The sequence below is a fragment of the Oryctolagus cuniculus genome, chromosome 4 (genome assembly GCF_051225735.1).
Source record: "Oryctolagus cuniculus isolate XC-2025 breed Fujian yellow rabbit chromosome 4, ASM5122573v1, whole genome shotgun sequence".
Lineage (NCBI taxonomy): Eukaryota > Metazoa > Chordata > Mammalia > Lagomorpha > Leporidae > Oryctolagus > Oryctolagus cuniculus.
Window position 1 is genome coordinate 5,881,486 of NC_142870.1, and position 25,882 is coordinate 5,907,367.

General features: G+C 41.0%; 1 protein-coding gene across 2 annotated transcripts in view; it reads left to right on the forward strand.

Moving 5' to 3' along the window:
- Positions 1–25,882, forward strand: part of BRWD1 (bromodomain and WD repeat domain containing 1) — a 126,139-nt gene that overhangs the window by 20,487 nt on the left and 79,770 nt on the right. For both annotated transcript variants that reach the window (XM_051833556.3, XM_089330547.1), the window contains exons 8-14: positions 3,652–3,873; positions 16,208–16,308; positions 17,344–17,414; positions 18,555–18,655; positions 19,765–19,805; positions 21,400–21,498; positions 25,347–25,497. In XM_051833556.3, the coding sequence (XP_051689516.3) occupies positions 3,652–3,873; positions 16,208–16,308; positions 17,344–17,414; positions 18,555–18,655; positions 19,765–19,805; positions 21,400–21,498; positions 25,347–25,497 (786 nt within the window). The remainder of the gene's footprint in view (positions 1–3,651; positions 3,874–16,207; positions 16,309–17,343; positions 17,415–18,554; positions 18,656–19,764; positions 19,806–21,399; positions 21,499–25,346; positions 25,498–25,882) is intronic.

Below are 25,882 nucleotides of genomic sequence, written 5' to 3' on the forward strand. Positions count from 1 at the left end.
ACTGTTGTTTCCCATTCTCAGAGATTTTGACTAAATTGGTCTGGTATGGGGCCTGTGAAATTTGTCTATTTTAAATTTATTTTTAATGTATGTGAAAAGCAGAGAGTAGGAGGGAGCGCCTGTCTGCCAGTTCATTCCCCGAATGTCGACAGCTGCCAGGGAGCTGGAAATTTAATCCAGGTCTCCCACATGGGTGGCAGGAACCCAGTTACTTCAGCCATCACTGTTGCCTCCCAGAATGAGTCAGGAGCTCGGCTGGGTATTGAACCCGCAGGGACGTTGATATGGATGTGGATGTCTTTATTTTTAAAGATTTATTTATTTGAAAAAGTTACAGATTTATTAATTTAAGATTTATTTATTTATGTGAAAGGATGAGGGTGAGACAGATGTCTTCATCTGCTGGTTTACTCCCCAGATGGCCGCAGTGACCAGGTGGAAGCCAGGAGCCAGTGGCTTCATCTGGGTCTCCCATTTGGATAGCAGGGGCTGAAGCACTTGGGCCATCTTCTGCTACTTCTCCCAGGCCCGTTAGCAGGGAGGTGGATTGGAAATGGGGCAGCCAGAACACAAATGGGTGCCCATATGATATGCTGGCATTGCAGGCAGTGGCTTTACCTGCTGTGCCACAACTCCTGCCCTGGACCTGGGTATCTTAACTTGTGTCTTAACTGTTAAGCTAAATTTTGACCCCAAGTTTGTATCATTAATAAATACCTCAATGGATATAACTGCAGGTAGTCAAGTCTATGTGTTATTTTTAGATATATTGATGTAGCGTAGTGGTTCTTTTCTCTTTTTTTTCCTTTAAGATTTATTTATTTATTTGAAAGGCAGTTACAGAGAGAGAGGGAGAGATCTTCCATCCACTGACTCACTCTCCAGATGGCCACAACAACTGGGCCTGGGCCAGGCCAAAATCAGAGCCTGAAACTCTATTCTGATCTCCCTCCTGGCTGCAGGGACCCAAGAACATGGGCCATCTTCCATTACTTTCTCAAGAGTATCAGCAGGGGCCAGCGTTCTGGCTCACATGGTTAATCCTCTGCCTGCGGCATCGGCATCCCATATGGGTGCCGAGTTCTAGTTCTGGTTGCTCCTCTTCCAGTCCAGCTCTCTGCTGTGGCCTAGGAAGGTAGTGGAGGATGGTGCAAGTGCTTGGGTACCTGCACCCGTGTGGGAGACCAGGAAAAGCACCTGGCTCCTGGGTTTGGATCAGCGTAGCTCTGTCTGTAGTGGCCATTTTGGGGGTGAACCAACAGAAGGAAGACCTTTCTCTCTCTCTCACTGTCTAACTCAGTCAAATAAATTAAAAAAAAGCATCTGCAGGAAGCTGGGTTGGAAGTGGAACAGCTGGGACTTGAAACGATGCACATACGGAAAGCTGGTGCTAATAACGTGTTGCAGGCTTTGGCTTAACCTGCTCCACCAGCCACAGCTGCAGGCTCCTGAAAAAAATTTTTTTAAAAATGATTTATTTATTTAAATGAAAAGAGTGTCTCCCACGTGGGTGCGGGGGCCCAAGGACTTGGGCCATCTTCTACTGCTTTCCCAGGCTGTAGCAGAGAGCTGGATCAGAAGTGGAGCAGCTGGGACTTGAACTGGTGCCGATATGGGATGCCGGCGATTCAGGCCAGGGCTTTAACCCACTGCACCACAGCGCCAACCTCTCTTTCTGGTTCTACCTCTCTCTGTAACTCCATTTTTCAAATGAATAAAGTAAATCTAAAAAAAAAAAAAAGAAGGCCGGCGCCGCGGCTCAATAGGCTAATCCTCCGCCTGCGGCGCCAGCACACCGGGTTCTAGTCCCGGTCGGGGCGCCAGATTCTGTCCCGGTTGCTTCTCTTCCAGTCCAGCTCTCTGCTGTGGCCCGGGAGTGCAGTGGAGGATGGCCCAAGTGCTTGGGCCCTGCACCCCATGGGAGACCAGGAAAAGCACCTGGCTCCTGGTTTTGGATCAGTGTGGTGTGCCGGCCGCAGAGCGCCGGCTGCAGCAGCCATTGCGGGGTGAACCAATGGAAAAAAGGAAGACCTTTCTCTCTCTCTCACTGTCCACTCTGCCTGCCAAAAAAAATTTTTTTTCAGAGAGCACGAGCGAATTACCTTCTGTTTGATAGTTCACTTCCCACAGCTGGCATTTGTCTGGGCCAAAGCCAGGATCCAGGTGACAGGAACTAGTACTTGGACCATCATCTGCTGCCTCCTAGGCATATTAACAGAAAGCTGGGTCTGAAGCAGAGGCAGTGCTCAGTCCCAGGCACTTTAATATAGGATATGGACATCCCAAATGGAGCTTAAGCTGGTTTGCCACAGCATCCTCCCCAAAGAGTTCTTCAGCATACATATTAAGGATGCTTGGGGCTGGCACCATGACGAAGTAGGTTAATCCTCTGACTTCAGTGCTGGCATCCCATATGGGCGTTGGTTAAAGTCCCTGCTGTTCCTTTTCTTTTTTCTTTTTTTTTTTTTTTTTTGACAGGCAGAGTGGACAGTGAGAGAGACAGAGAAAGGTCTTCCTTTGCCGTTGGTTCACCCTCCAATGGCCGCCGCGGCCGGCGCGCTGCGGCTGGCGCACCACGCTGATCCGATGGCAGGAGCCAGGTACTTCTCCTGGTCTCCCATGTGGGTGCAGGGCCCAAGGACTTGGGACATCCTCCACTGCACTCCCTGGCCACAGCAGAGAGCTGGCCTGGAAGAGGGGCAACTGGGACAGAATCCGGAGCCCCGACCGGGACTAGAACCTGGTGTGCCGGCGCCGCTAGGCGGAGGATTAGCCTAGTGAGCCGCGGCGCCGGCCCTGCTGTTCCTTTTCTGATTGATCTTTCTGCTGTGGCCTGTGAAAGCAGTGGAAGATGGTCCAAGTGCTTGAGCCCCTGCACCCGCAATAGGGGTCTTGGAAGAATCTCCCGGCTCCTGGCTTTGGTTCGGTTCAGCTCTGGCTGTTGTGGCCATTTGGGGAGTGTACCAGTGGTTAGAGGATCTCTATCTCTCCCTCTCTCTCTACAACTCTGCCTTTCAAATTAAAAAAATAAATCTTTAAAAATAATAGCTTTTAAAAATGGAATTTAATTAAATATTTTAGGGGAAAACCAGGTGATGATCAGTTTATCATTTTGAAACTGATATTCAGAATAGATGAAATGTTTACTGAATGAGTGCTAGCTGGTACTGTAAATTTGAGACAGATTGGTTATTTCAAGTGAGTATAGTACTCTCACCATCTGTTTTTGGGGTAATCCCTTAGTTTTATTTTCAGGCTTTGAAATACATATTTGTCCTAACATTCATCAGATTATTTAGTTGGTATGAACTGGACTTAACAACATTTGAGTGTTGTTAATTGATATAGGTGAGCATGAACTTTTAATTGGGACTTACTACTTGGAAGAGAAATTTGGATAAAACATAATGTGCTCTGATCTATGGAAATGATAACTTCATAGTATATTTATGTAGAATTTCCTTTGAAGAAAATACTTGTTCCATACATAAGTAGTCTGACCAGATGGATTATAATTTACAGAACATTCTACCTTTGGAAAGAGGGGAGGCATTCTGGATACTTAGTTTGGGTGACATCCGAAGGTGTTCTTTTAGATGGTTTTAAAGACTTGCTGAACTAACATTTATTCTTGGATGTATTTTTTCTTAGGGTTCAGATGATTGTTTGGTAAAGATTTGGTCAACACATAATGGCCGCTTGCTATCCACATTAAGAGGTCATTCTGCAGAGATTTCAGATATGGCAGTAAACTATGAGAATACATTGATTGCTGCAGGGAGCTGCGATAAAATAATTAGAGTGTGGTGCTTGAGAACTTGTGCCCCAGTTGCTGTGCTCCAAGGACACACGGGATCAATTACATCTCTACAGGTAAACTTCAGCTTAGTGAGTCCTTTTTTTTTTTTTTTTTTTCTCCCCAAGAAACCTTATATTTAAGGAGTACAAACTTCATGCATATTTTGTAAGTACAACTTGAGGAATGTAGTGATTCTTCCCAATGTACCTGCCCTCTCTCCCTGCTTCTTCCTTCCTCTCCTATTCCCATTCTAATTTTTTACTAAAATCTATTTTTAATTAACCTTGTAACACATATGATTAACTCCACTAAGTAAGAGTTCAACAAATAGTATGAAAAAAAATGTTTCTCAGCAGCTGGGACAAAGGCAGTTCAGTCACTGCGTCTCAAAGCTCCAGTTTCACCATGGGTTACCTTTCAGGTGCTCTGTTATCACAGATGAGGGAGAATATACGGTATTTGTCCTTTTGGCTTAATTCACTAAGTGGGATATTTTCCAGTTTCATCCATTTTGTTGCAAATGACAAGAATTCATTTTTTTTCACTGCTGTGTAGTATTCCATGGTATATGTATCCCATAATTTCTTTATCCAGTCTTCAGTTGATGGACATGGGTTGATTCTGTTTCTTAGCTATTGTAAATTGAGCTGCAATAAACAATGGGTACAGATAACTCTTTCATATGCTGATTTCATTTCCATTGGGTGAATTCCCAGCAGTAGAATGGCTGGGTCATTTGGAAGGTCTATATTCAGATTTATGAATTATCTCCATACTGTCTTCCATAGTGGCTTTACTGGTTTACACCCCCACCAACAGTGAATTAGGGTACCCTTTTCCCCACATCCTCACCAGCATTTGTTGTTTGTTGATTTTTGCATGAAAGCCATTCTGATAAGGGTGAGATGAAACCTCATTGTGGTTTTGATTTGCATTTCTCTGAGGGCTAGTGATCCTGAGCATTTTTTCATGTGTCTGTTGCCCATTTGGATTTCCTCTGCCTGTTTAAGTCCTATGTGCATTTCTTAACTGGGTTGGTTGTTTTGTTATTGAGTTTCTTGACCTCTTTATATATTTTGGATATTAATCCTTTATCAGTTGCATAGTCTACAAATAATTTCTCCCATTCTGTCAGTTGTCTCTTCATTTTGCTGAGTGTTTCTTTTGTAGTACAGAAGCATCTCAATTTGATGTAATCCCATTTGTCAATTTTGGCTTTGATTGCCTATGTCTCTGGGGTCTTCTCCAAGAAATCTGTGCCTATGCCAATGTCTTGGAGGGTTTCCCTAATGTTTTCTAATAATTTGATGGTATTAGGTCATAGATTTAGGTTTTTAATCCTTTTTGAGTATAAGGCGTAAAGTAGAGGGCTTGCTTCATACTTCTGCACATGGAAATCCAGTTTTCCCAAAACCATTTGTTGAAGAGCTTATTCTTGCTCAGGGATTGATTTTAGCTTCTTTGTCAAAGATCAGTTGGTTTTAGATGCATAGGTTGATCTCTGGCGTTTCTGTTCTGTTCCATTTTTTCTATCCATCTGTTTTTGTACCAGTACCAGCCTGTTTTGATGATAACTACCCAATAGTATGTCTTGAAATCTGGTATTGTGATGCCTCTGGCTTTGTTTTTGTTGTTTCAAGATTGCTTGAGCTATTTGGGGTCTCCTGTGTTTCCATATGAATTTCAGCATTTTTTCTATATCTGAGGAGAATTTTCTTGGTATTTTGAATGGTATCTCATTGAATCTGAAATTTGCTTTGGAAATACTGATTATTCCAATCCATGAACGTGGAAGATATTTCCATTTTTTTGTGTCGTCTTTCTTTAATGTTTTGTAATTCTCACTGTAGAGATCTTTGACATCCTTGGTTAAATTTATTCAAAGGTATTTGATTTTTTCTGTAGCTATTGTGAATGGGATTGATCTTAGAAGTTCTTTCTCAGTCATGGCATTGTCTGTGTCTACAAAAGCTATTGATTTTTGTGTATTGATTTTATATACTGCCACTTTACCAAACTTCTGTGAGTTCCAATAGTCTCTTAGTGGAATACCCTATATATAGAATCATGTCATCTGCAAATAGGGTTTACTTTGACTTCCTCCTTCCCAATTTGTAACTTTGATTTCTTTTGCCTAATGGCTCTGGGTAAAACTTCTAGGACTATATTGAATAGCAGTGGGTGAGAGTGGGCATCTTTGATTCTGAATATCAGTAGGAATGCTTCCAACTTTTCCTTATTCAATAGGACACTGGCCATGGGTTTGTTATAAATTGCCTTGATTGTATTGAGGAATGTTCCTTCTGTACCCAATTTGCTTACAGTTTTCATCATGAAAGGGTGTTGTATTTTATCAAATGCTTTCTCTGCATCTATTGAGAAAATCCTAGGGTTTTTGTTCTTGAATTTGTTAATGTGGTATATCAAATTGATGTGTGAATGTTGAACCATCCCTGCATACCAGGTATAAATCCCACTTGGCTTGGGTTAATGATTTTCTGATGTAGAGTTGGATTTGATTGGCTAGTATTTGGTTGAGGATTTTTTGTCTTTTCATCAGGGAAATTGATCTGTAGTTCTTTCTCTGTTGTAGGTTTTTCAGGTTTAGAAATTAAGGTGATGTTAGCTTCCTAGAACAAGTTTGGGAAAATTTCATCCTTTTGAATTGTTTTGAATAGCTTGAGAAGAATTAGAGTTCTTTAAATGTCTAGTAGAATTCAGCAGTGAAGCCATCTGGTTCCTGGGCTTTCCTTTGCTGGGAGGGTCTTTATTACTGATTGAATTTCTGTCTTGTAAATGAGTCTGTTTAGGTTTTCTGTGTCTTCATGGCTCAATTTAGGTAGGCTGTATGTCCAAGAATCTATCTCATTTCTTCCAGGTTTCCAGATTTGTTGGCATACAGCTCTTTATAGTAATTTCTGATAATTCTTTTTATTTCTGTGGTGTCATTACATTTCCCTTTTCTTCTCTAATTTTATTGATTTGGATCTTCGTTTTTTGGTTAGTGGACCAGTGATGTGATGTGTTAATTTTGTTTATTTTTTTCAAAAAACAGCTCTTAGTTTTACTGATCTTTTTTTATTGTTTTGGTTTTGATTTTGTTGATTTCTTCTCTAATTTTAGTTATTTTCTCCTACTAGTTTTCACTTTGGTTTGCAATTGTTTTTCTAGGTCGTTGAGAGGCATCAGTAGCTCATTTATTTGGTGCATGTCCAATTTCTTGATGTAGGCACCAGTTGCTATAAACTTTTAACACTGCTTTTTTGCATCCCATAAGTTTTGATATGTTGTATTGTCATCTTCATTCGTTTACAGAAATTGTTTGATTTCTCTTTTGATTTATTCAGTGATCCACTGTTCATTCAGGAGCATATTTTTCAGTCTCCATATGTTTACATATGTTCTAGAGATTCTTGAGTTGTAGATTTCCAGCTTCATTCCATTGTGGTCTGAGAAGATGCATGGCATGCTTTTTATTTTTTTGAATTTGCTGAGAGTCCCTATATGGCCTTGCTTGTGGTCAATCCTAGAGAAAGTTCCATGCACTGGTGAGAAGAATATGTGTTTTGCGACTGTAGGATATAAAGTTCTGTAGATATCTGTTAGGTCCATTTGTTCTATAGTGTCGATTAACTCTGCTGTTTCATCGCTGATTTTCTGTCTGGTTGTTCTGTCTGTTGCTGAAAGTTGGGTATTGAAATCCCCCACTACTATTGTATTTGAGTCTATGTCTCCCTTTAGATCTCTTAACATTTCTTTTAAATAGCCAGGTGCCCTGTAATTAGGTGCACATACATTTATAATAGGTACACCTTCCTGTTGAATTGATCCTTAATCATTACATAGTGCCCTTGGTCTCTTTTAACCGTTTTTGTGTTAAAGTCTATTTTGTCTGATATTAGGATGGCTACACCAGCTCAGTTTTGTTTTTTTTAGCATGGAATATCTTTTTCCTTCCTTTTACTTTCAGTATGTGTGTATGTTTGTTGGTAAGATGTGTTTCTTGTAGGCAGCAAATAGATGGGCTTTGTTTTTTAATCCATTTAACAGTCTGTGTCATTTAACTGGAGAGTTGAGGCCTTTGACATTCAAGGTGACTATTGATGAGTAATGAGTTTTCCCTGCCATTTTTCCATAAATATTCCTATTGTTCACCTTGTATTTCCTTTGTACTTTTACTGGGAAATTTTCTGCCTTTTACCTGCTTTTATACTGATGACCATGTTTTCTGTGAGCAGTGCATCATTAAGCATCTTTTGTAAGGTTGGGCAAGTGGTGACATTGAATTTCTGCTTGTTATGGAAGGTCTTTATTTCACCTTCGTTCATAGATGAGACCTTTGCAAGGTATAGTATTCTGGGCTGGCAGTTCTTTTTCTCTTCAGACTTGGAATATATCTTGCCATTCTCTCCTAGTCTGTAGGGTTTCTGATGAGAAGTCAGCTGTGAATCTTAATTGGAGATCCTCTGAAATAATCTGGTGTTTCTCTCATGTACATTTTAGAATCTTTTCTTTATGTTTTACTGTGGAGAGTTTGACTAAAATGTGCTATGGTGAGGATTGTTTCGGTTATGTCTGTTACGAGTTCTATGTGCTTCCTGTAATTGGATGTCCCTTTCTTTCTCCAAATTAGAGAAGTTTTCTGTAATTCTTTCACTAAAAAGGTCTTCTAATCCATTCTCTGTTTCCACACCTTCAGGAACTCCTAGAAACCATAAATCTCTGAAACTGTAAACTGTATTTTATTTTTCTAATTTTTTTTTTTTTTTGGTCTGACTGTCAACTTTCCAGGGATTTGTCATCTAACTTGGATATTCTTTCTTTTGCCTCACTGAGTCTGTTGTTAAGGCTTTCCACCAAATTTTTATTTGTTGTATTGAATTCTTCATTTCCAGTATGTTGTTTTGTCTTTTTTTTTTTTTTTTTTTTTGACAGGCAGAGTGGACAGTGAGAGAGAGAGACAGAGAGAAAGGTCTTCCTTTGCCGTTGGTTCACCCTCCAATGGCCGCCGCAGCCGGTGCACCACACTGATCCGATGGCAGGAGCCAGGTGCTTCTCCTGGTCTCCCATGGGGTGCAGGGCCCAAGGACTTGGGCCATCCTCCACTGCACTCCCTGGCCACAGCAGAGAGCTGGCCTGGAAGAGGGGCAACCGGGACAGAATCCGGTGCCCCAACAGGGCCAGTGCTGGTATAGCGGGTAAAGCCAACCGCCTACAGTGCCAGCACTGCCGATTTCAGCCCTGGCTGCTGTACTTCCTCTACTTCTGATCCAGCTCTCTGCTGTGGCCTGGGAAAAGCGGTAGAAGATGGCCCAAGTCCTTGGGCCCCTGTACCCGCTTGGGAGACCCGGAAGAAGCTCCTGGCTCCTGCTTTGGATCGGCTCTGCTTCAGTGGTTGCGACCACTGGGGAGTGAACCAGTGGATGGAAGAATTCCCTCTCTCTCTGCCTCTTCCTCTGCCTCTCTGTAGCTCTGCCTTTTAATTAAATAAATAAATCTTAAAAAAAAAAAAAAAAAAAGGAAGTACAGAGAGAAGAAGTTTGTATTAGGATGTGTTTGCCAATTTCAGAGAAGTTGGATCAGATGCTTGTGGGTCAGGGGAAGATAAAAGTTGTAGGTCAGGGCCTATTGGGTTAAGAAATCTTGGTGCTTGAAGTGAAAATAGTTGACAATTTTTGCAGAATACGCTAAAGATATAAACCCACAGTTTTGAGAAAACACAAAGATTTCTTTGAATATATACATGAAAATTATACAGCTATTAAAACACCACAAACTTTTAAGAACAAATATAAAGAGTCATCTATACCAGAGGGCAAACATAAAGGAGCAATTAGACTGACTGCTATCTTCTCAATAGAGGCAATGGAAACAGTACACAGTGAGGTAATATTTTTAATGTGTAAATAGAAAAATGGCTGCCAATAAGAATTCTGAACCTGTTGAAAGTGCTTTTGAAGAATAAAAGTATAATAAATGCATTTTTAAATTTTTTTAAAAGATTTATTTATTTTTTACTTGAGAGTCAGAGTTACACAGAGAGAGGAGAGGCAGAGAGAGAGAGAGGTCTTCATCTGATGGTTCACTCCCCAGTTGGGTGCAACAGTTGGAGCTGCACTGATCCAGAACCAGGAGCTGCTTCTGGGTCTCCCACGCAGGCGCAGGGGCCCAAGGACTTGGGTCATCTTCTGCTTGCCTAGGCCATATCAGAGAGCTGAATTGGAAGTGAAGCAGCTGGGACTTGAACTGGCGCCGAAATGGGATGCTGGCACTGCAGGCGGTGGCTACAATGCCAGACCCAGCACTTGTAAATTCTTAAGTGATCCAAATAGGAGAGAGAGATTTCAGACTTAGTTAAATAATGAAACCCAACTCTATACCTTACTTTCCATATAAGGATACAGGCAAGTTGAAAGCATATGATGGGAAAAAAATTATCATACATATATTTATATTAACCAGATTAATGTAGTTATACTAATATCAGATAGTTTTTTTTATGAAAGTGGAAATCACAGAGTCCAACCAGGCCCCTGAGGTCAGTTTTTTTTTTTTTTTTTTTAAAGATTTTATTTATTTATTTGAGAAGTAGAGTTATAGAGGGAGAGACAGAAGGGTCTTCCATCCACTGGTTTACTCCCCAAATGGCCTCAATGGGTAGAGCTGGGCCCATCCGAAGCCAAGAGCCTCTTCTGGGTCTCCCGTGGTGGTGCAGGGATCCAAGCACTGGGGCCATCCTCCCCTGCTTTTCCAGGCCATTAACTGGGAACTTTATGGGAAGTGGAGCATCCAGGACTGGAACCAGTGCCCGTGTGGGATGCCGGTGCCACAGGCGGAGGCTTAACCCAGCTCCTGGGTAGTGATTGTGAATGTACTAAATGCCTCTGATTTGTTGACTTTAAAGTGGTTAATATGGTGAGTTTTATGTTTTGTGAATTTCTTTCCCAACCCATAGTATAATAGTACTGTCTAGAGTGTGCATGTTGAACACATAGGAAAGATTTGCTGCTTAACATTTTAACAGGACAGCTCACTACCTTTGAATAATAGGATCTTTGATTGTGAGCCAGAGGATCAGCATAAGTCAGTCATTCTTATTTTGCCATTGCACACTTTATAGAAGTAGAAGCTATTAAGTTCTTGGGTGTGTGTTAAGTATCAGATAGTTACTAAAAATATATAGATTTTCAGAAAACTTTTGACATTGAAGTAGATAAACACAAGGTTGTAGCACAAAATCAGCAGAAGGGACTTTGAGAAATTGTTTTCTTACTGCTTTAGGTGTGAGCTAACCCATTTTAAAGTGATTTTTATTAAAAAAATTTTTTTAAAAAAGATACTTATTTAACTGACAGGAAGGAGGACTGAGGGAGGAGGGGGGAGGGAGGGACGGACAGATGGACGGAGAGAGGGAGATCGGTCGAGAGAGATCAGTTGATGTTCCATTTGCTGGTGTGCTTGCCAAATTGCTAGAACAGCCAGGATTGAGCCAGGCTGAAGCCAGGAGCTGGACCTCCATCTGGAGTGGGCAGCATGGAAGGGAGCCCTGGCTAGGTAGCTCCTCCAGTCTGGAGGAGGCTGGGGCAGCTGTGGCTTACTGGACACCTGTTCAGGGTGGACACCTATCGGCTTGTCAGTAAAAGTTTGTAGGACGTGGTCACTAGCTGGGCCGCAGAGCACTTTCTCGCGTCAGACTGGCCATGTAGGCCTACAGCTGGCGGTCAGAGGCCCCTTCAAAGGTGCAGACAGCAAGAAGGGCCAGGGTGCTGGACTATCTGCAGGCCAGTGGAGGCAGGGCAGAACCTCTGCTGGCCTCTTCCCTCCTCTGGGCTGGCAGTGCCCACCCCATCTGCAAGGCCAGGCTGCAGGGCCCTGGTTCTGGGTACTATAGGGATAGCATTATCAGCCCTCACCCTGTGTGGTTCAGCTGTTCTGGGTCCTCTGTCTCTTCCTAGGCTGTGCCACAGATCTAGGGTCAGGACTTGGCTGCTGTCCTCAGCACTCTGGATGGCAACATACTCGACATTTTAAATACAGCTATTATAAAGAAAAAAAACCTGTCAATTCAAGAATAGATAGTGATAGGGCTGGCACTGTGGCTCACTTGGCTGGCTAATCCTCTGCCTGTGGTGCAGGCATCCCATACGGGCGCCGGGTTCTAGTCCCGGTTGCCCCTCTTCTGATCCAGCTCTCTGCTGTGGCCTGGGAGGGCAGTGGAGGATGGCCCAAGTGCTTGGACCCCTGCACCCGCATGGGAGACCAGGAGGAAGCACCTGGCTCCTGGCTTCCTATCGGCGCAGCACCTGCTGTGGCGGCCATTTGGGGAGTGAACCAATAGAAGGAAGACCTTTCTCTGTCTCTCTCTCACTGTCTATGACTCTACCTGTCAAATAAATTTAAAAAAAAGGGGGGGATAAAGATAATAAAGTACTTATGTATCTGGGAATTTGACTTAGAATGCAGGTGACTTAAAGTAAAAATGTTCTTCTGTAAATATTAAGTTATAAAAGTAGTCTGGGGGCTCTGTTTTACTATGGTGGTTTAATTTTCGTTAACAAACAGGTCCACTATTAATATAGCTTTACTTAGTTATTTCTGTTATTTTTGACAAGATTTGCTACAAAACTCATTATTCAGAATATATCTACTTAGAAATATGTGAACAGATTCAAAATTTTACAGACCAATCCTTCATTTCCCAGTTTTTTCTGTTAATGGTACTACTGGTTTCTGTGGGTATTTAATGTTTATTTTCATTTGCTTGAAAGATACAGTGACAGAGAGACATATCTTCTATCTACTGATTCACTCTCCAAATTCTTACAGAAGCTGGGGCTGGGCCAGGCTTGAGCCAAAAGCCCTGAACTCCATCTTTGTTTCCCATGTGGGTGGCACTTGAGGCATCATATGCTGCTTTACAGGGTGAATGAACAGGAAGCTGGGTCAGGTGGAGAGCTGATCCAGTGTGCTGATGCAGGATGTGCCTGTCCATCCGTCTGTCCCCTTCCCCCGCCATCTTTAAAGCTCCTTCTTTGTCTTGAATGTTTAATGAGTGAGTTTTGTTGCTGCTGCTTTTTTTCCCCTCCTCTTTCTGTGGGGGGGGGGGAGTGGGTACCTTTCTAATTAAGATTCTTGCTTCTTGTGTAATGGGATTGCTTTTGGGTGTTCATCACATTCTGTCTGTTCACTTTGAGTCAGTGTTGCGTGATGCTGCCAGACAAATCTTTTCATTGATTTTAGTGTACTGCTTGACAGTCACAGTTATCCTTGTGTCAATGAGCTTGTCGTTACCACAGCAAAGTACCTGAAAGTTGACTTCATAAGGAGAGAAGGTTTATTTTTGGTTAATTGCTTTGAGGTTCACTCTCCAAGATCTGCGACCCAGCTGGTTTGGCATCTGGGAATGGTGTTCTTGCTGGTCAAGTCCTCGGGTGGCACAGAGGAGCCAGGTGTTTGTGTCTTTGGTCTCAGAAAGCCTCCAGGACTTAATCATCGGAGCTCTCTCCAGATGCTCCGGTCTAATCTAGTCATTTCCCAAAGAACCATTTGTAGACACCACAGCTGTGTTGTGTTAGGTTCCCAGCCTCTTTGTGCCATTAACTAAGAGACCAGCCTGTAAAGCACATGGATCTTTGGGGGACGTTGAACATCCAGACCAGTATCCAAACATAGCATCCCTGAGCTTGTTAGTAAGTCCACACTCTACCCAGTTACTCATTTTCTGACTTCAGAAGACAAACACTTCACTCGGATTGCTCTTTCCTGTCACCTATCATTTTCCTTCTCACTTTGGAACTTGTGCTCATATTATTCTGTTACATACTGTTTTTCCTCTCTTCTCTCTCTTTTTAAAAAAGATTTGTTTGTTTATTTGAAAGGGCCAGAAAAGAGAAATTGTCCATCTGTTGGCTCACTCCTTGGGTGGCCCCAATGGCCAGGGCCAGGCCAGGCTGAAGCCAGGAGCTTCATCCCGGATCTCCTTTGTGAGTTGTAGGGCCCCAAGCACTTGGGTCATCTGCTGCTGCTTTTCCCAGGCCATTAGCATAGAGCTGGATTGGGAGTGTAGCAGCCAGGACTCAAACCTGCGCCTGTATGGGACGCTGGTGTTGTGTATTGCAGGTAGCAGCTTTATCCACTATGACACAGCCCTGGGCCGTATTCCTCTTTCTCAATTCATCCTGATTGGCTGTCTGGATCAAATTGATCTTCGTTTTTCCAGCTTGCTTGTATAGCAGAAATGGTACTTTATTTATTTGAGAGGCAGAATGACAGAGTCCTGTTGGTGGTTCACTGCTTAGATGCTTGAATCAACTGGCACTGGACTGGGCTGAAGCCAGGAAGTCAGTCCAGGTCTCCCGTGTGTTACTTGGGCCACCACCACTGCCTCCCAGCACCTGCATTAGCAGGAAGCTGGAGTCAGGAGCTGGAGCTGGTTGTTGAACCCAGAATCTTCCATGTGGGATGTGTCTACCCTCCGTTCTTGGTACTTTTAGTGTAAATATCAACCCTATTCTGAGGTTATAGTATGATTTTCTTGTAATACTGTTAGGAGTTTATCCTGACGTGCATTCTGAAGAATGAACCTAGCTTTATTTTTTTCGCCAGATTGTTGCACAGTTGTTACAGTTCCATTTATGCAGAAATCCGTTGTTTCCCTAGGTCTGAGATGTCACCTTTACTGACTTAAGTCTTACTTGACGGTTCATCTTTGGACACCTTTTCTGTTGGTCATTCATATGGTTGTACCCATTGTACTTAATAGTTTTTATTGAGATTCTGCAATATTCCTCTAATATCTGATATGTTTTGATCCTCACATTTTAAATTTTATCTGAGTAATTTTGTTTTGAAAATAGTCTTTTTATTTTTAAAATATTTCTTTATTTGAAATAGTTATAGGGAGAGACAAAGAGCTTCCATCTGCTGGTTCACTCCCCAGAGGTCAGGGCTTGAACAGGCTGGACCCAGGAGCCCGGAGCTTCATCCAGGTTTCCCACGTGGGTGGCAGGAACCCAAGCACTTTTGCTATCTTGTGCTGCTTTCCCAGACCATTAACAGGGAGCTGAATTGGCAGTTGAGCAGCCAGGAAAAAAGTTCTTATTGAGATCACATCTCAGATAATATAGAGAGATTACAAGTTTTCATGCTAAAGTAGAAATGGGGAACTTTTTTTTTTTTAATGGCAAAAGACCATTGGGCTATTTATAGCATCATGCTTGGGCCATACAGAATTACCAACTCAAAAATCAGCCTGCTGTAAATTTATTGGATTTCAAGGTATTTTTTATTTTGTTTTATTTTATTTTTTTTGGACAGGCAGAGTGGACAGTGAGAGAGAGAGAGAAAGGTCTTCCTTTTCTGGTGGTTCACCCCCTAATGGCCATTGCAGCCAGCGCGATGCGACTGGCGCATTGCGCTGATCCGAAGCCAGGAGCCAGGTGCTTCTCCTGGTCTCCCATGTGGGTGCAGGGCCCAAGCACTTGGGCCATCCTCCACTGCACTCCCTGGCCACAGCAGAGAGCTGGCCTGGAAGAGGGGCAACCGGGACAGACTCTGGCGCCCCGACTGGGACTAGAACCCGGTGTGCCGTTGCCACAGGCGGAGGATTAGCCTAGTGAGCTGCGGCGCCGGCCTTATTTTATTTTTTTAAAAGTTTGTTTATTTATCTGAGAGACAGGTGACAGAGAGAAAGGTCTTTCATCCTCTGGTTCACTCTCCAGATGGCCACAACAGCCAGAACTGGGCAGATCTGAAGCCAGGAGCCTCTTCCAGGTCTCCCATGAGGGTGCAGGAGCCGGGCACTTGGGCCATCTGCTAGTGCTTTCCCTGGCCATAGCAGAGAACTAGATTGGAAGAGGAGCAGCCGGGTTCAGCTAGGACACAAACTGGCGCCCATATGGGATGTCAGCACCTGGATTTCAAGTTTTTCTTCCAGTTACCTTGGCAAGGCCATACCAAATGGTTTCATGGGCCTTATGTGTGCTGCAGACCAGGTGTTTTCCACCCCTGCTGTAAAGTATCGTTTACATTGTGGATTTCTCCAATTTTACTTCTGTAGGATGTCAGTAAGTACATGCTTTAGCTTGTGGCTTAGTGGGTTAAATCTCTTCCTGTGGTGCCTGCATCCCAGTGGGTGCCAGTTCGTGTCCTGGCTGTTCCTCTTCCAATCCAGCTCTCTGCTTGTGGCCTAGGAAAACAGCAGAGGATGGGCCGGGTGCCTGGGCCCCTGCATCCTCATGGGGGACTTGGAAGAAGCTCTTGGCTTGTGTCAGCCCAGACCCAGTTGTTGTGGCCATTTGGGGAGTGAACTAGCTAGTGGAAGACCTTTAACTCTCTCTCCATATCACTTTTAAAAAATTTTAAAAAATATTTTTTAGACGCTGAGCAGTATGTATTGTTGTCTTTCAGTTTAGTCCAATGGCCAAAGGCTCTCAAAGATACATGGTTTCTACTGGTGCTGATGGGACAGTTTGCTTTTGGCAGTGGGATTTGGAATCCCTGAAATTCAGGTGAGTGACTTTAATTGTGTAACAAGTTTTCTTTCATGTATTTTTGATTTCTTCTAATGGAATGAAGTCGGTAAAGAGAAATTATGTGTTGTGGTTGCCTTTTTGAACTTTATTATTTACAGCAGGTGTGTCATTAACTAGTTACTGTTTACAATTCATTAGTTAGATATGTAAAAGGAGCATAGCTTTTTTAGTACATTTTTCTGAAAAAGCAAGATTATGTGACTTTTTTTAAGTGTTGGAAGTGTTCAGTTTACTTTGTAATAAAAAATTCAAATAGGACATTCATAATCTAAGTAGAACTTAGATTATATACTTGTGCTGTTTGATACAGTAGTAGGTGCTAGCTACAAATGACCGTTGATGACTTCAGATGTGACTAGTGTAATTGAGGAACTGAATTATTAAATTAGGAAACTTTACTCAGTTATTTAGAAAACTTTTAAAGCATGTTTGGAATAGTTTGAGTCTAAATTACAGATCAAGTATTTTTGATAAAAATTCAGTTTAAAATGAGGTAAATTTTTAGTGACAAGTGCACACTAGATTTCAAACATTAAATCTGAAAGTAAGAATCCAAAGTATCTCCTTAAAATTTTATCAGTATGTGATACATGATATATTTTGCATATATTGAGTTAAATAATGGAAACTGTATATACTTTTTAAAAATGCAGCTATTGGGAAATTTAAAGTTACATATGTAGGTCATATTCTCTGTTGGACAGCATTATACCCTTGTGCTTCCATGTACTTCTGTGCATTTTTGATGATGGGTTTGCCTAGACTTTCTGGATGTTTGTCATCTAACTTAAAAAAAAAGGGGATTAGGAGGCTGTTTCTTTCTGTATAGTGGGATTGTCATGAAGCTTGGAATTGGACAGGGTCTTTGAAAGTCCACCTAGATTTAACAACATATACGGAAATGCTTGGTACATAATAGATTATAATATTTAAATATGCTAGCATAAAACGACTATTTTAAATACGTTAATTTTTGAAACTAATGTATTTTTAATCAATCTTCTTTTAAAGTCCACGTCCCCTGAAGTTCACTGAAAAGCCTAGGCCAGGCGTTCAGATGCTTTGTTCTTCTTTTAGTGTTGGTAAGGTAACTTGTTCAGTCTTTTTTTTTTTATCTTAGTTTTATTTCAGCATTTATTAAATGACCTACATTATTCATAAGACCTTTAATCAGGTGGTAAACGATTTCCTATGTTTAGGTTTAATGTATGATATTTATTTAATAAACTTTTTTCCCCCCATTCTGCTTTTCTCTGATTTCTATAATCATTAGTAATAAGAGAGAGTTGGCAAAAATGAGGCTTAGGATGTTCATATGAGCTGTTTCTGTGGCATGGGCCAGAGTTGCATTTCTGAGATAGGTTGTTCATATGATAGACCAAAATTATGATTTTCTTTTATTATCCTAAACTGCATATTTTTGGCAGTTTAATTTTGTTTTTCACACATATATCTTGGTGAAATTATTCCCCATTTTTTTCTTGTACAGAGTTGGACTTCTGTGGTAGGTTTTTTTTGGTAGATCAAAGATTTTCATAAACATTTGAGAACTTTAATTCCATTGCTAATTTTAAATGTGTAAAGTTTTTAGAAAATATTCCCTTTTGTTCAAGTATTAATAGAGCAGTGACACACAAGAGCAGCACTTACTATTGACACTTTTTTTTTTTTTTTTAAAGATTTCTTTCTTTATTTGAAAGGCAGAGTTACAGAGAGGCAGAGGCAGAGAGAGAGAGGTCTTCCATCCACTGGTTCACTCCCCAGATGGCCGCAGTGGCTGGGGCTGGGCCAGTCCAAAGCCAGGGGCTCCTTTGGATCTCCCCGCTCCTTTGGATCTCCTGAACACTTGGGCCATCTTCTGTTTCTTTCCCAGGCGGTAGCAGAGAGCTGAACTGGAAGTGGATCAGCCAGGATTCAAACTGGCACCCATATGGGATGCCAGCACTGCAGGTGGTGGCTTCATCCACTCTGCCATAGCGCTGGCCCCTGTCGTCACACTTTTGAAAGCAGAGAGAGATTATGAATATTTACAGGTTGAATTAACTTTGTTTATGAAAGTTGTGAATATAGTCTTGTAAACTCTCTATATATTAGAAAATGTATCTTGAGATAAATAGTTTGGAATAGGAAATCCTACTTTGTCTATATTTTAATGTAGAAATTTGACTTGTGCACATATTTGATATGAACTAGGTGTTTAAACCTTAACATTTGTATTTCAGGTGGTATGTTTTTAGCCACAGGTAGTACTGATCATGTAATCAGAATGTACTTTTTGGGTTTTGAAGAACCTGAAAAAATCGCAGAACTTGAAAGCCACACTGTAAGCATTCATATTTTAAAATTCTATAGATTTAATTGTTAATTATATTTCTAAGTTTGCTAAGGGGAATTGTTATTTGCAGTTTTTTTCTGTTGAGCATATGAATTTTATTTTAAAGGTTTTTAATGTGTTTATTTGATTTTAAAAATATTAAATCATGGATGCATTTCTGAGATAAGTTGTGATGTCTTTAGAAATTTTTCTGAATTACATTCAGCAGTTAAAATATTATAATTTAGAGACTTCTGTATATTAGTAAAAATGAAAACATCCAGGTACAATATGGTTTTTGTTTATTTTCTTCTAATAAATTTACGAATAGGAGGAGGTGGGATTTTAAATGGGAGGAATTTCACTGGCAGCTCAGCCTGGTGAGAGTGCTGATGTTCTACAATAGTTATTTTAGCCTTAAGTTCAAAGTCTTAATTAATCGAGATGGGTTAGTTTCAAATGGATCTTCTACTCCTAACCAAGCTCATGAAATCAAAATGCTATTTTGAGGGTACAGTAAATTAGATAATTGTCAGCATTGTGGAATATGCAGGTCATAGGTCAGGTCAACTTTTCTCCTATATGAAGGTTTTTTTAAAGTAAAGTAGGATTTATTTAGATTGGAAACCTCCTGCCCGAGCGGCAAAGAGGAGGGTTCCAAGAGAGGAAGACCCCTCCTACATGAAGTTTTAAGGAAGCCAACCTCTCTGCTGCGGTTATTTGATAAACTGATTTAAATCACTTTAAAAGACAAAAAATTGTTATATAATCAAAGTGAATACACTTTGTTTTCAACTGCTTTAAAGTTTTTATATTTTGATCAGTTTTGACACTTCATTTTCATGTAAATCATTTTAAAGAGATATAAATACAACTGTACTTTTAGAGGGGGAAAAAGCAAGACTCTTTTTTTCTCCTTGATGTGCCTGTCTTTGAAACAGAGCTTAGTAATTTTGTTAGATTTATTGTACTTTAAGGTACAATACATGTTCAGTGATAGGACTAAACAAGTGCATATCCCTTGCTTGTTAAACTAAAGATATATCTAGTACTAAAACTTCTTTTTGAAGTATTTATAAACTTTATAGGTGATCATTTTTGTATTTTTTTCCCTTTAGGACAAAGTAGATAGTATCCAGTTTTGTAACAGTGGTGATCGGTAAGTGTATGTATGTGTATGTATGTATTGTGTATTTTTTAGGCAAATAATATGGTAATACTAGTATAGCTAATAAATCACTATTTCTCCTTTTATATTATTTATATTTTATTTTAAACTGATAAATAATAGTAATTTTATGGGTACAATTGGATGTTTTATGGAATGATTATAGCTATTAACATGTCTTATCAGCTCACCTACTTATTGTTTTTCTTCTTGATAAGAGCATTTAAGATCTCAGCATTTAGAAGAATACATTAACACTATTTAGTATCATTTTCTAGATTGTGGGTACTTAATAGTAAATATTTTCATTGAAAAAATGTGGGGTAGCATGGGTGTCACATGAAACGTAAGTTCTTAGAGTTGTAATTTTTGTTGGCTTTTATGACTAGATATATGATTTTTATGGACATGGCTGATGAAATTTCTTCTGTTTGAGTCAAAAAAGAAAAATCTTTCTGGGCCTTTGACTAGCAGTTAAGATATCTGTCATTCACATCAGAGTGCCTAGGTTCAATTCCTAGCTCTGACTCCTGACTCCAGCTTCCTGCTAATGCAGACCCTGGGAGGCAGTGATAATGGCCCAAGTCACTGAGTTCCTGCTGCTTCTGTAGGGGATCTTAACCGCATTCTTGCCTCTGGCCCTGCCTTAGCTGTTGCTGACATGTAGGGAGTGTCTGTCTGTCTTTTCTCTGCCCCTGAAATGAATAGGAATTTTAAAAAGATCTTATCAACCATTGGGAAGAATTCTGCAAAGAAATCATTACTTCAATTATATTCTAATTTGTGGCTGGCTACCAGTGACACAAGGAGGGGTACCTTTCCTAAATTCAAATTAAAAAAAAAAATTATTTACATTTGAAAGGCAGACACACACACACACACAAAGTCATGCGTGTGTGTAGAGAGTGTGCTTCTATATGCTGATGAACTCCCCCAGTGTGCACAACAGCTGAGGCTGGGCCAAGCCAGTGCCAGTGCCAAGAACTGTATCCAGGTCTCCCATGTTGTTTGCAGGAACCTAGGCACATAGGCCGTCACCGTCTGTCTCCCAGGCACGTTAGCGGAAAGCTGGATTGGAAGTGTGGAGTAGCTAGGATTTGAATTGACACTGTGGTATGGTATCCCAAGCAGCAGTTTAACCTGCTGTGCTACTCCAGTTTTTAACTTCTTAATTTGTTAATAGGTTGGTTTATTTTTATAGTGACCAGAATGAATTAATTTGAACTTAGAATTCAGATACTTAAAATGGAGCTATTCTCTTAAAATTTTCCTGTATGTGTTTAATTTTTACTATTTTCCCCCTCTCCAAGTAATTCTTTTACATTTTCTTCTCAAAACTCAATCTTATTTGAAAAGCTGTTGATTGAGCTTGACATTTATCTTGTTTTCCTAGGACTAAACCGCTCATAACAAAGCTGGTTTTTCCCACCCATATATGCCCTAAATGCTGTTTTTTTTTAATTTACACCTATAGATTCCCCTTTCACCATGACAGCTACATTAAAATTTTTTTTTGCCTGTGATTTTAATTGTAGCCCTTGGTGGCAAGTATATGAGTAGAAGATCTTTTTCTGAATATTTTAAGGTTCCTAAGCGGTAGCCGAGATGGAACAGCACGGATTTGGAGATTTGAGCAGTTGGAATGGAGAAGCATTTTATTGGATATGGCTACCAGAATCTCAGGGTAAGTTGTAGTTGTTAAAAGTAAATACATCACAGGTACTTGGGATCCGACTTTGTCTTTGCCTTGATTATTTACTTCAGTATTAGTATTGCAAATTTTGGGTACATTGTTGTTTTGGTTTTGTTTGTTGAAAGGCAGTGTGGATTGTGAAAATAATATATAATTTTGGAGTTAAACCTTGGCTCAAATACCACTTACACGGTTTATAGCTGTATCATTCTCAGAACATTATTTGATGTTTGTTTCATCTGTCTCATGTGGGAAATAAGACTATCCTTTGTGCAGGCATTACTGAGAATTTTAAATGATACAATGAAAGGTGCTAGCTCACTGATTGAGTGGGCATATTCATGTTCATTCTTCTGTGGCACATAACATTATTCCTTTAGAAGTAATAGAAATGTAAGGTGATAAATTCTATGTTAGAATTTGTTTCCTGAATTTAACTTTATACTTTTCTTCTTTTTTTCTTAAGATTTACTTTTATTTATTTGAAAGGCAGAGTTATAGAGAGTGGAGGAGAGATAGACACACAAATACATACACACACAGAACTTCCATCTGCTGGTTTACTCCCTGAATGGCTACAATGGCTGGGGTTGGGTTAGGCCGAAGCCAGGAGTCTGGAGCTTTTTACAGGTCTCCCACATGGGGTGCGGGGCCCAAGCACTTGGGCCATCCTCCACTGCTTTTCCAGGTGCCTTTGCAGGGAGCTGGATGGGAAGTGGAGCAGCTGGAACTCTAATTGGCATCATATGGGATGCTGGCATTGAAGGTGGAGGCTTAACCTGCTATGCTGCAATGCCAGCCCCAACTTTATACTTTTTTATACCAATTTTTCTGAGAAGTGTCATTCTTCATTCTGTCCTTTGAAAATCAGCAGAAACTAACGTACATTCTCTGTTACAGCTCAAAGAATTATATTGTGTTTTCCAAATAAATTTGAACTCAAAATTTTGTTGAATTATCTGTGGTAGAGAATGGAAAAAATATCAAATGGAAAGCTGATAATTCTTTATAAACAGGTTAAAAAATCTTTACCAACATGTAATAATGTTACATCTGGATATTCAGAACATCTTCTGAAGGGGGATGCTAAGAGTTCTTTTTTAGTTGATACATTGAAGGAAAGTGAAGATAATTAGAAGTCAGATTCACTGATGAGGAGTTACGTTAGTAAGCCAAATAAGGATATCTCTTGAATAAAGATATAATAAGAATAAAACTTGAATAAGGGCCTGCATTGTGGAGTAGCAGGTCAAGTTGCCTGGTGTGGCTCCCATGCCATGTGGGTGCCAGTTCATATCCTGGCGTACCACTGCTTTCTTTTTAAAATTTATCTTATTTATTTGAAAGAGTTACAGAGAGAGGTCTTCTATCTGCTGATCCACTCCCCAGATAGTCACAACGGCTGGAGTTGAGCTGATCCGAAGCCAGAAGCTGCTTCCAGGTCTCCCATGTGGGTGTAGGGGCCTGAAGCCATTCTCTGATGCCTTCCCAGGTGTACCAGCAGGGAGCTAGATCAGAAGCAGAGCTTTCAGGACTTGAACCAGCCCCCATGTGGGATGCCAGCATTGCAGGCCGGGGCTTTAACCTGCTGTGCCACAGTGCCGGCCCCATGCACTGCTTCTGATCCAGTTCCTTGCTAATGTCCTGGGAAAAACAGCGGAAGATGGTCTGGTTGCTTGGGCCCCTGCCACCCTTGTGGAGACCTGGAAGAAGCTCTTGACTTTGGCCTGGCCCACCCCCAGCAGTTGGGGCTCTTTGGAGGAGCGAACCAGCAGATGGAAGATCTCTTTCTCTCTCTAATTTTCAAATAAACAAGTAAATCTTAAAAAAAGAGACTTGAATAAAAATTTTCTAATGAGACTGAAAACTGCATAGTTTTTCTGCTGCCATACTGCATTCATGGAGGGAAATTTCCCTATAATTCTTTTCATGATGGTAATATTTTTATTTGTTTCAAAGAGTTACAGGGAGAGAGTGTGAGCTTCCATTTACTGATTCACTCTCCAAATGACTTGCTGCAACAGCTGAGGCTAGACTAGGCTGAAGCCTGGAGCCTGAAACTCTGGCTGGGTTTCCCGTGTGGATGGCAGGGGTTCTGCTGCTGCCGTCCCAGGCTCATTAGCATGGAGCTGCGTTGCAAGTGGAGCAGCTGGGACTCTGCTCGTACTGGAGCCAGCGTCACAGTCAGTGGCTTAGCCTGCTGCGTGACAGCTCCGGCCCTGATAATTTGCTTTTCTTATTTAAAGTTTCACTGCTTTCAAGTCTTGAAAAATGTTGTCTTTGTAAGAATTGAACAACATTTATTTTAGTCTTTAACGTTGATCAGTTTGACGAAATGCAGGTTTTCTGTTAATAAATCCAAAGTTATTAATTAGAAAAATCTTTCAGGAAAAGTAAGTGTGGATTCTCTCTTGTATTTCTTTTCACCTGTTTTTTTTTTTTTTTAAAGATTTTATTTTATTTATTTATTTGAAAGGCAGAGTTACAGAGAGGCAGAGGCAGGGAGAGTGAGAGAGAGAAGTCTTCCTTCCACTGGTTCACTCCCCTGAGGTCGCAACGGCCGGAGCTATGCCAATCCAGAGCTAGGAGCCATGAGCTTCTTCAGGGTCTCCCACTCGGAGGCTTAGGCCTCTTCTTTCCCAGGCCATAGCAGAGCGCAGGATAAGAAGTGGAGCAGCTGGAACTTGAACTAGTGCCTGTATGGGATGCCAGCACTGCAGGTAGTGGCTTTACCCGCTACACCACAGTGCCAGTCCCTCACCTCTATTTTTTTCCCTGACCTAATCTAGCTATGCTTTGTGTCAGTCTGTGGGGCTTATGTAGGTAGCTGTTAATACTCCGTATTCTTTTGAGTTTTTAAATTGTCACATACTTTAGATGATTGTAACTTAATACATGTGTTCTATGATCTCATTTGCAGTTAGATCTTTTTCTGCCTACTGTACTTGACAGTGAAATTTTGTGTATTACATTGATAATTCAGAACATTGTAGAGTGTATTCAGGAGCATTCTTGCCAAGGGCCCATTGGAATAGTTTGTAGAAACAAAGAAATGAGTATCATCTCACTTACAGTTCAACAGTTTTAGTGTCTGTGCGTCATGTATTTTTCTAAATGTTGGGGATATGGAGATGAATTACCTTTTCTTTGCCTTCCTAAAATTTGTCTCTTCTCTGGAGAGAGAAATGTGAAAGTGTTAGCAAGAAATTGGCATCAGGACAAGGGAGTAACGGAAGAGTGGTTGGAAGAAAAAACTACTTTCATAAGAAATCATAGCGGAGTCCAGCGCTTTGGTGTAGTGGGTAAAGCTGCTGCCTGCACTGCCTGCATCCCATGTGGGCACTGGTTTGAGTCCTGGCTACTCTACTTTCCATCCAGCTCTCTGCTGTGGCCTGGGAAAGCGGAAGAAGATGGCCTGGGTCCTGGGGCCCCTGCACCCACGCAGGAGACCTGGAGGAAGCTCCTTGCTTCTGGCTTCAGATTGGCGCAGCTCCAGCTGTTACGGCCATCTGGAGAGTGAACCAGTGGATAGAAGACCTCTCTCTCTCTCTGCCTCTCTTTCTCTGTGTAACTTTGACTTTGAAATAAATAAATAAATCTTAAAAAAAAAAAAAAAAAGAAGCAATAGTATTCTAAAGCCTTCTTCTGAATTACCCTATTTTTTTTTTTTTTTGCCTTTATCTATCTTTATGGGTCAGATGTGATGAGCTGTTATAAGTATTCATAAAATAGGCACATATGATTATAATTTCTTCAGCTATTTTTTGTTGATGAGGGATTGTATGCATTGTATGGAATACCATCCAAATGAATGTATACATTCTATATTTTTTTCTTAGGGACTTGTCTTCGGAAGAAGAAAGATTTATGAAACCTAAAGTAACAATGATAGCTTGGAATCAAAATGATAGCATTGTTGTCACTGCCGTGAATGATCATGTCCTCAAAGTATGGAATTCTTACACTGGACAACTGCTTCATAACTTACTGGTGGGTAGTTTTTATACAGTATGGCAGATCGGGATTTTGAAACTATAATGATTTTTTAAGATTTATTTATTTATTTGAAAGAGTTACACACAGAGAGAAGGAGAGGCAGAGAAAGAGGTCACCCTTCTGCTGGTTCCCTCTCCAGATGTCTGCAACGTCTGGAGCTGTGCTGATCCGAAGCCAGGAGCTTCTTCTGGTCTCCCATGTGGGTGCAGGGGCCCAAGGATTTAGGCCATCTTCTACTGCTTTCCCAGGCCATAGCAGAGAGCTGGATTGCAAGTGCAGCAGCCGGGTCTTGAACCAGCACCCATATGGGATGCTGGCACTGCAGGCGGCAGTTTTACCCGCTGCGCCACAGCGTCAGCCCCTATAATATTACTTTTTA